The sequence below is a fragment of the Phascolarctos cinereus genome, unplaced genomic scaffold (assembly GCF_003287225.1).
Source record: "Phascolarctos cinereus isolate Bilbo 61053 unplaced genomic scaffold, phaCin_HiC Scaffold_726;HRSCAF=1367, whole genome shotgun sequence".
NCBI classification, from domain to species: Eukaryota; Metazoa; Chordata; class Mammalia; order Diprotodontia; family Phascolarctidae; genus Phascolarctos; species Phascolarctos cinereus.
Window position 1 is genome coordinate 119,982,696 of NW_027556098.1, and position 9,746 is coordinate 119,992,441.

Below are 9,746 nucleotides of genomic sequence, written 5' to 3' on the forward strand. Positions count from 1 at the left end.
GATTCCAAGCCCAGTGCTTTATCTACTGTGCCACCTAGATTCCCTACAAAGGACCTCAGAGACCATCTAATCCAACTTTATTTTACAGGTGAGGAAACTGAGGCCCAGAAAAGGTAAGTGACTTATCCAGGTTTGAATCTGAAGTGGGACTAGAGCCTAGGTCTTCATGACTCCAAGTCCAGCACTACACCAGGCTTAGACTCCTGGGTATTGTTCTCAGTGCCCACCCAATCACACATTTTTAAGTTTGGCAAGGGGGAACCCACATCAACAGTGAGGGAAATGGGAGGAATAGTCTCCATGTCTATGTGTGGATCCCAACCCACATAGACATGGTGGGAGTGGGAGATTCCTAACACAAAGAATTTCCTAATCCCCAGGGACTCAAACCAGGTATGAGATAAAGCCGCAGGAACCAATGCACAGGACAGAGTCATAAATGACTCTTTGCTGCCCCCTACAGCCAAAGAGCAGCAGGGGCCACACCAGTCAGGAGAGACTAATGGTCACAGACATGAGCTGACTCACACTTGGGAACAGAGCTAATGCTCTTCTTTGATGCATATTTAAGAACCATAAAATATAAGAACCAGAAGCAAGCTTTGTGGCCAACCTTCTCATTTTACCGATAAAGAAATGAGAGCCCAGAGTGCCTTCCCTAACGTCATCTAGGGAGGAAGTGGCAAAGGCCGTGATGCTTCCAGTGTCCTTTCTACCACTCCACACTGCTCTAGGAAGTCAGTAAAAGGATAGATATTTAATGAAGACTCTGGAGGAATCAAATGCTCACACCAGTGAGAGCCAGAATGGGAAAAGGACAGGATGGGATCTGGGAAGGAGGAGTCCGACATGTTGCGGCTCAAAGGAAAGAGCCCAGGGAAGGGCGGTCTTGGCATAGCAGAGCTCCTTGGCAAGGGCCAGCTCCAGGTAGGCAGCTCCCCAAAGCTTGTCTCTGGGCCTCTTTTAGTTGAGGAAGAACACCCATGCCTGGAAGCTGGAGAAAGAGGGAGAAACAGTTGGGGATATACCCATAGTGCTCTGGGGAATTTCCCCTACCCTGAATCCTACCATCCAGTTCACATATACATATATATGCACACAGACACACAAACACAGACACACACAGACACACACACACACACACACACACACACACACACCCCCTTCCCAGCAGCATTGGCAAAAACGTAAGATCCCTTGCTCTTTTATCTCAAGGTTGCCTTCAGAGAGCAAAGGATAGAAGGGACTTTAGAGTCTACTACTGCCTTCTTTTACAATGAGGAAATTGAGACCCAGAGAGGGGAGGTTACTTACCCAAGATCACACAGCTAGAGATGGGGCTAGAACCCATGTTTCTTGGCTATCAATACAAGGCTCTCTCCTCAGCACCTGGCTGCCTTTACCCACCCCATGAGGGTCATAGTGAATTTGGATAGGGTGATGCTACCTCCCCAGAGGGTATGTGGATATATTTCAGGAAGTTTTTGGGTTCATCTGTCCTTTTTCATGGGTAGGGAGATGCAGTAGCTAATCTGTCCCTGGAATCTATGGAGTAGCCTGGCATCATGGAAAGGCCCAATGTGCTTGTCAGAGTCCATCCCCCTGAATGTAGTATCTCCTGGGGTTTCCCCTCCCTGGGCCCTCCTACCCTCAGCCACGGCCACTCCTCCCCACACATACATACATCCTTCTCCTTTACAAATACATACTCTTGGTTCCTTACCTTTGGCTGAGGAGCTGCTTTCCCAGTCCCCAACGGACCTCTCCCTGCGCACGATTTCATATGGATGAGTTGGGGGGCAAGCACGGGAACAGAATGGGAACCTGGCACATTGGTGGGGTGAGGTCTTGGCATGTTGGTAGGGTGAAGGCCTGGCACGTCACCAACAGAATGAAGGTTGGGCGTAGCGACAGCGTAGGGACAGGATACACTGGTCGACTGAGAGTAAGGCACAGAGTTGGGGCAAGGAGCAGCATGCCACTGAAGGGAACATAATCTGGGTTTTCGGGCCCTGTCTGGCCCTACCACCCTCTGCAGCCGGATAGCTTCTGCCATATACCTGGGGAGAAGAAAACAACACATCTATGCTACCTCTTCTCCCATTCCCCCAGCCTGTAATATTTGTATTGCCCCATGGCAAGTTGCTTCCAACATCCACACCCCATCCTTTGAAGCTGAATAGCCCACTTCTAGAGAAACTGGGGGTGGGGGGTGAGGACAGGGAAGGTGTGCAGTAGCCAGGAAGGCAGCCCAGTTACACTAACCACACTAGCTCTTTGTGCGATGCCTGGGGAGAAGGATGGGGAAAACAGCAAAGAATGGAGACTGAGGATGATAGAGAAGGGAGGGTTTGGGGGAAGGGCTCAGGAGCTCAGTAGGACCCTTCCACCCCCAGGCAGGTTGGGGCCCCAACTCACTTAGGTCCCAGTGGTGCACAAAACGTTAAGTACCAGTTGCTGGCACAGCCCTGGTCAAAGGGATTATAACCCTGCAGGTAACGGCACTGGGAGAGGCAGGAGGGAGGTGGGTTATTCATAGTCATTTGATAATACTTGTCTTAGCTTTCTTCCCTCCCTCCTCCCACAAATCTCTCCCTTATTAGAATATAAGCACCTTTAAGGCCTGGGTCCCATTTCATTTTTGGGTCCCCAGCACCTAGCACAGTGCCTTCTTGCGGAGAGGATGGGGTGTGCTTAATGAATATGATAATACCTCTCATTTAAAGGTCTGCACTGCATTTTATATGTTATCTCCTTCTGCTTTCACAAACAACCACAATCACAAATGATTCCCATTTCATTGACAAAAAAAACTGAGGCTGAGAAGAGGTGACTGGCCCAGAGTCACACAGCTGGTAAGTGCCTGAGGAAAACTTTGAACTCAGGTCTTCCTGACTCCAAGTCCAGCATTTTAGTCATAGTGACACCTGACTGCCCAGATGTGTATTGAATGAGTGAGGACGAGTGGGAAGAAAAGTTCTTGGAAAGCAGGAATACAGAGACGTTCCTGAGATAAACCCTTCCCTCCATCCCCACCCCAGTGCTCACGCCAGGCGGCTCCTGTACCTTGACCTCGTAAGAGCGCTCAGCCGAGCTCACGGACAGAGCTTGTGTACACAGTAGTAGTAGCAGCGGCAGCATGAAGGCAGCAGCTGGGACGGCAACCACAATGCTGGCAGCAAGGCTAAGGGTGGAGACCAGCCTCCCAGCACCTCCCCTGCTGCCCTCATCTCCCTTCTCTATCCTTATTTCAGCAGCCCCTTCCCTGTCTCCTTAGAGGTCCCTTTCCTCTTGTCCCTCCTTCCCAGTCCCTTGTCCTTGGCTCATTCCTATTCCCTCTGCCTTACCTCCCTCACTCCCTGACCCATCACTCCCTGTCTTCACTGCCCTCCTCTCTGATACCTTCCCATTTCTTTCATTTTGTTTTGTTTTTGCTTTTTGCTGAGGCAATCGGGGTTAAGTGACTTGCCCAGGGTCACACAGCTAGTAACTGACAACCCATTTCTTATTCCTTCTCCTGGTGCACAGGATCCCTCCCTAAACCCTCCCCTATCTTTATTCCTCTTCTCTGACCCCCTTCCTTCTGCACAGGCTCACTCCCTGACATCTTCCCCATTTTGATTGCTGCCTCTTCCCCTCCCCTCCCCTCAGACCACATCCTCTTTCAAGAAGCCCCAGCCCCAGTGGCCTAGAAGAGGATACGCAACGGCCTTATCCACGGAGAATGGCTGTTGGGATGTTCGGATCAGGAAGGCCAAGCAGGCAGAAAGCAGGGCTCCCGTGTAGAGGCAGAGCGAGACCACCAGCAGCATGAAGCATCGGAAGTTGCGTTGGCCAATGCAGTTATTGACCCACTTGCAATGGTGATCAAAATCCTGGGAGGAGTAGGATGAAGTGGGTCTGGAGGTTCAACTATGGAATCCCTAAGCCTCAAACTGGTCTCCCTTTCCTTACCCTTAACTTTCCACCCATTTTTAAACCCCTACCTTTGGACTCACTTTTTCTCCCCCCATTCACACACAGGAAGAAACTGAGAGGCCAATTAGCCTGCAAATTTTGTCCCTTGGCCTGATAAGCTAGGCGTTATGAGTTCATCCTTTCAGAGAGGCAGCCTGGGGCCATGAAAAGAGAGTCAGACCAGAAATCTGGAGACCTGGGCTCTGACTTAAGCTCTCTCACCAAGAAGGTATGTGACTCTGGGCAAAACATATCACCTCTCAGAGGTTTTGATTTCCCCAACTGTAAAATGAGGATGCTAATTATACCTTCCCTGCCTATCTAATAGAGTTGGTAGGAGGCTCAAATGAGAAAATATAATACCTAGCAATTGTATAGAACTTTAAGACTTGAAAGGGCTTTCTATACTTCATCTCATTAGAACATGAATGAAAAGCCATTTGATAAAAAGTGCTCTGCACGAGTTTTAGATTATTGTTCTAAGAAAGTCTCCTGGCCTGGAAACCCAGGCTTTGTTTCCCAAAGACTTGCGTCAGCAAGAGACAAGAGCTTCTTGCTGGGCCCAGCATTGCCTTGGCCCATTCCCTGCCCCCATCCCACCCCTACGTGAACTCCCGCAAGCACATCCGCTCCTACGTGATCTTTTTGGTTGAGACTGATAATGTCAGCTTTCTCTCCACCCCAAAGAGATATAAGTGTGTTTGTGTAAAGAAAGAAAGAATCCCAAGCCAGGGGTTCTTAATGTAGGGTCTGTAATGTTTGGGTAGATTTTATGGGGTTTGTGAACTTCAGCGGGATAAAAATTTTTGTTCAGTCATGTGTGGCTCTTTATGACCCCAATTGGGGTTTTCTTGGCAAAGACACTGGAGAGGTTTGCCATTTCCTTCTCCAGCTCATTTTACAGATGAGGAAACTAAGGCAAATGGAGTCAAAGTTATTTGCCCAGGGTTACACAGCTAGTGTCTAAGACCAAATCTGAACTCACAAAGATTAATCTTTCTGACTCCAGGACTGGTGCTGTATCCGCTGCATCACCTAACTGCCCTGGATAAGAATTACATCTCTATTTTCACTACCCTCTCACTGAAATTTGTCATTTCCTTCAGTTATCAATTTTTTAAAAAACATTAAAAAAAGAACAAAGGCTTTGCCCAACTACCAAAGAAAGGCAGCCTTGACTCAAAAAAGGATAAGAACTCCTGTGTCCTAAACTGTCTGAACTCTTAGGAAGGATTCTTAGAGATCATCTACCTATCTAATTCAGCCCTCTCATTTTCCAGATGAGGACGTGGAGGGCTGGAGAGGAATCATAGATTTAAAACTAGAAGGGTCCTCAGGCTATCAAGTACAACCCCCTCCCATTTTAGAGATGAGAAAACTGAGCCCCAGGAAGGTTCATTCAGTCAGTAGCCAAGATGCCCATTCAGAACTCACCTCCACACAGATGTTGCACCAGGGACAGTGGTAGGTTCGGGGAGGACGATGGTAGCAGCACCTCTGGCACCATTGAAGGTGGAAAGCTCTCCTGTTCACCCACACTACCTTGATGGCCAGTGGACACTGCCACTCTGAGCCTGGACATGGAGAGAGGCAGGAAGCACCTGGTTATGCTTACATCCCTACAACCAGCTGGTCACCAGAACCATGGACTAGAGGCCTGGGAGCTTCCAGGTCCCAGGACTTTAAAGAACCCTGCCTGGAAGAAGGCAGCAGTCTAAGGGGAAGAGGTAGAGCAGAGACATTCACAGGTGCATCCAGGCCCTGGGGCCATCCTACAGGGACACCTGAGGGTCTAAGTGGGTTTTCCAGCAGGAGTTTTGATTTAGAAACCGGGTCTCTGGAGTCATGGTTGACCTGCCCTTTCAGGTGGAGTTGAGGAAGGGAGTGGAGCAGATAGGGAAGGGGAAAAAAAAAGAAAAAGGGGTATTGGGAAAGTATGACACATCCAGTGGGATGGAAGAAAGAGCATGTTCTCCTTATGAGCCTGCTCCACAACTGCTGGGTTTCTCCCCTCCTCTTCCTTTCCATACTCATTTTACCCTCTCCCAGAATCAGCAGGGAAACCCTCCGAAGTCACCCAGACCGGTTCCCTCCTTTTACAGATGCAGAAATCTATTTCCCAACAGGGAGAAGGACTTCGCAAGCTCTCACAGCTAATTAGTGGCAGAGTCAGAAAGAGACCCTCGGTCTCTTGGTTACTAGCTTAGAGCAGAACCCCACTTTGGCCTCAGAAGCTCCCTAAGTCACCACTTGATAGTTTGAGAAACACAGCTTCTGGAAGCAGAAGGGGAAGAGGCAGGTGTTCTGGGGAAACTGAGGCACAAAGAAGGGAGAGATTTTAGATCTCCATGGTTTGCCTGATCTATGGCCACCAACCCTTCTCCTCCTCCCCATCCCCTTTGACTTTTTGGAGTACAAGGTCTCAGGCAGGAAGGGGGACCTTACCTCGGTGGAGAATGCCAGGGTCAGAGAAATTGAGAAAAATGAGACTGACCAGAGTGGGAACAAAAAGGAACCCCGTGATGGTGGGAGACACCCAGTCACCATGCTGAGCAAGCCACCTGCAACTGAAAACAGAACCAACCCCAGACTGTTTCCTTTCCAGCCTTCCCTCCACTCCACTATGCATTTTCCTTCCCATCCCAACTCATCCCAACCCCTAGGGTCCAGTAGGACTAAAAGGAAGGTGTATCAAATGTAAACTTCTAGAATTGGATATTGTCTGCCATCTCATTATCTCAGCCAATGTCCCAACCTAACATTAGACAGGACATGGCCTCTTCTGATGAACAAGGTGCAGGGAGTATGGTCCATTTCAGTACAATGGCCATTTTTTACCCACCAACCACTCATTCAGGGCCTTGAAGTATCTGGGTGGGCTTTGGAGAAAGACAGGGAGGTCTCCCTGGACCAGCCCAAAAGACTAAAGAGAATAGCGGAGGCATTGGCTTGGAGGAAGGTAAGCATCTCACTGATTGGGAGCAGCTGTGAGTATCCGTGAGATGACGTGATTTCCAGGAGAGATGAGGGACCACTCTAGCAGATCCTCCCTATCCACTTGGGATTCCTGCAAAGGGAAGGGGCAGCCAGCTGGGCCAAAGAGAAGGCAAAATGCCTGTGAAATTTGGAGCTCCCTCCTGATCTCTATACATGTCGTGCTTCACGGGAGCAGAGAATCAAGAGAGACCCACTCACGGAAAGGAGAAGAACAGTCCACTGATGGTGATCAACAGCACAACGTTGAAGGCAGCAAAAATGCTAGACAGAGCCCAGGGGGGAGGAACATTGCTGTGGGGCACTGTCACCTTCCTGGGGCACATGATCAGGCACCAGGGCCCCCTGCTGGCTACCCAAGACCTGTCCCTGACCTTCAGAAGCCTACGAGGAGAAGTTGCTAAGTCAATGGGATCCAGAAGGAGAAAATACAATGTGACATCATAATGGATGAGGAGGCTCCAAGGGGAGAGGAGTTTTCCAACAGAGACATTTCCATCTGGTTCTCCTGTTTTATTTGACTGTTCTCTGTCCCGTGGCTTCCAAGCCCATTGTCCAAGTTCTGCTCCTGTGAGGGATTGTTTTCATAAGAATGAAATAGATAGATGATAGATAGATAGATAGATAGATAGATAGATAGATAGATAGATAGACAGACAGACAGATAGAGATAGATAGATAGATAGATAGATAGATAGATAGACAGACAGACAGACAGACAGATAGCTAAGATAGATAGATAGATAGATAGATAGATAGATAGATAGATAGATAGATAGATAGATAGATAGACGGACAGATAGAGATAGATAGATAGATAGATGAGATAGATAGACAGACAGACAGATAGATAGATAGATAGATAGAGATAGACAGATAGATAGATAGATAGATGAGATAGATAGACAGACAGATAGATAGATAGATAGATAGATAGACAGATAGATAGATAGAGATAGATAGACAGACAGACAGATAGATAGATAGATAGATAGATAGATAGATAGATAGAGATAGATAGATAGATAGAGATAGACAGACAGACAGATAAATAGATAGATAGAGATAGATGGACAGATAGACAGATAGAGATAGATAGATAGATAGATAGATAGAGATAGACAAACATAGATAGATAGATAGATAGAGATAGATAGACAGATAGATAGATAGAGATAGATAGACAGATAGATAGATAGATAGATAGACAGACAGACAGACAGATAGATAGACAGACAGATAGATAGAGATAGATAGATAGATAGATAGATAGATAGACAGATAGATAGATAGATAGAGATAGATAGATAGATAGAGATAGATAGAGATAGACAGACAGACAGAGAGATAGATAGATAGAGATAGACAGACAGACAGACAGATAGATAGATAGAGATAGATAGATATAGATAGATAGATAGAGATAGACAGATATAGATAGATAGATAGATAGAGATAGACAGATAGAGATAGATAGATAGAGATAGATAGACAGATAGATAGATAGATAGAGATAGATAGACAGATAGATAGATAGAGATAGGTAGATAGATAGAGATAGATAGATAGACAGACAGACAGACAGACAGACAGACAGATAGATAGCTAGATAGATAGACAGACAGACAGACAGACAGATAGATAGATAGATAGATAGATAGATAGATAGATAGATAGACAGACAGATAGATAGATAGATAAAGATAGAAAGAAAGACAGCATTTATGAAGTGTTTACCATGAGTCAGGCATTGTGCTAAGGACTAAGATACTGAAAAGTAGTGGGGAAGAGGAGGGGAAAGATATTCAAACCCAGGATTATGGTGAGGAGATGACCGGAAATTGATGAGGTTAAAGTGAAAGTTCACCTATCAGATCCTGGGGACTCAGCAGTTGACTCCAAATTTTCATTAGGGTGGAGATGGTCACAGTAAAAGACCATGGCAAAGAACCAGTGGGACTGTGGCATGGAAACCTGAGCCTCACACGTGGCTGGACAGCTACACTGGTGCTTAAGGATATAAAGTTTGGGAAAATATATTGGAAACAGATCTGTGGCTGTCCTCTACTTTTAAAAAAATCCAGCCAAAAGTTACCAAAGGGTAACTTGCCCTGTCTCTACCCCACCAATTTTTAAAATTATTATTATTATACCAGTGATTTCACTGAGGCAGGAATCTTCTGGTGAGGAACGCCTCTCTATCAATGTTGATGGGCCAGGTCCTACCAAATTCTTTTCATGACACAAATATGGTGCTGATACCTAAACCAGAAAGAGCTACAATAGAGAAGGAAAACTATAGACCAATTTTGATAATGAATATTGGAGCAAACATTTTAAAGAAACTACTAGCAGGGAGATTATAGCAATATATCACAAGGATCATACACTATTATCAGGTAGGATTTATACCAGGAATGCAAGGCTGTTTCAATATTAGGAAAACTATAAGCATAATTGACCACATAAATAACAAAACCAACAGAAATCATATGATTGTCTCAATAGATGCTGAAAAAGCTTTTGACAAAATACAACACCCATCTCTATTAAAAATACTAGAGAACACAGGCATAAAGGGAACTTTCCTTAAAATGAAAAAGAAATTGAAGTAATTAGAGTAGGCAATGAGGAAACAAAACTACTACTCTTTGCAGATGATATGATGGTATACTTAGAGAATCTTAGAGAATCAACTAAAAAACTAGTTGAAATAATTAATTTTAGAAATAAACCCATATAAATCATCATCATTTCTGTATACAAGCAACAAAGCCTAGTAGCAGGAGATAGAA

At 45.9% G+C, this 9,746-nt stretch overlaps 1 protein-coding gene across 1 annotated transcript; it reads right to left on the bottom strand.

Annotated features, from left to right (window-relative positions):
- Nucleotides 1-693: 693 nt before the first annotated feature.
- On the bottom strand, nucleotides 694-7,277 carry ZDHHC19 (zDHHC palmitoyltransferase 19). Its single transcript, XM_078146143.1, has 9 exons — nucleotides 7,263-7,277; nucleotides 6,930-7,024; nucleotides 6,403-6,524; nucleotides 5,392-5,531; nucleotides 3,703-3,875; nucleotides 3,067-3,172; nucleotides 2,419-2,504; nucleotides 1,724-2,060; nucleotides 694-994 (listed from the first exon to the last, which is right to left on the bottom strand). The coding sequence occupies exons 1-9, from the start codon at nucleotides 7,275-7,277 to the stop codon at nucleotides 860-862; spliced, it is 1,209 nt and encodes a 402-aa protein (XP_078002269.1). The 3' UTR covers nucleotides 694-859.
- Between the last annotated feature and the right edge of the window lie 2,469 nt (nucleotides 7,278-9,746).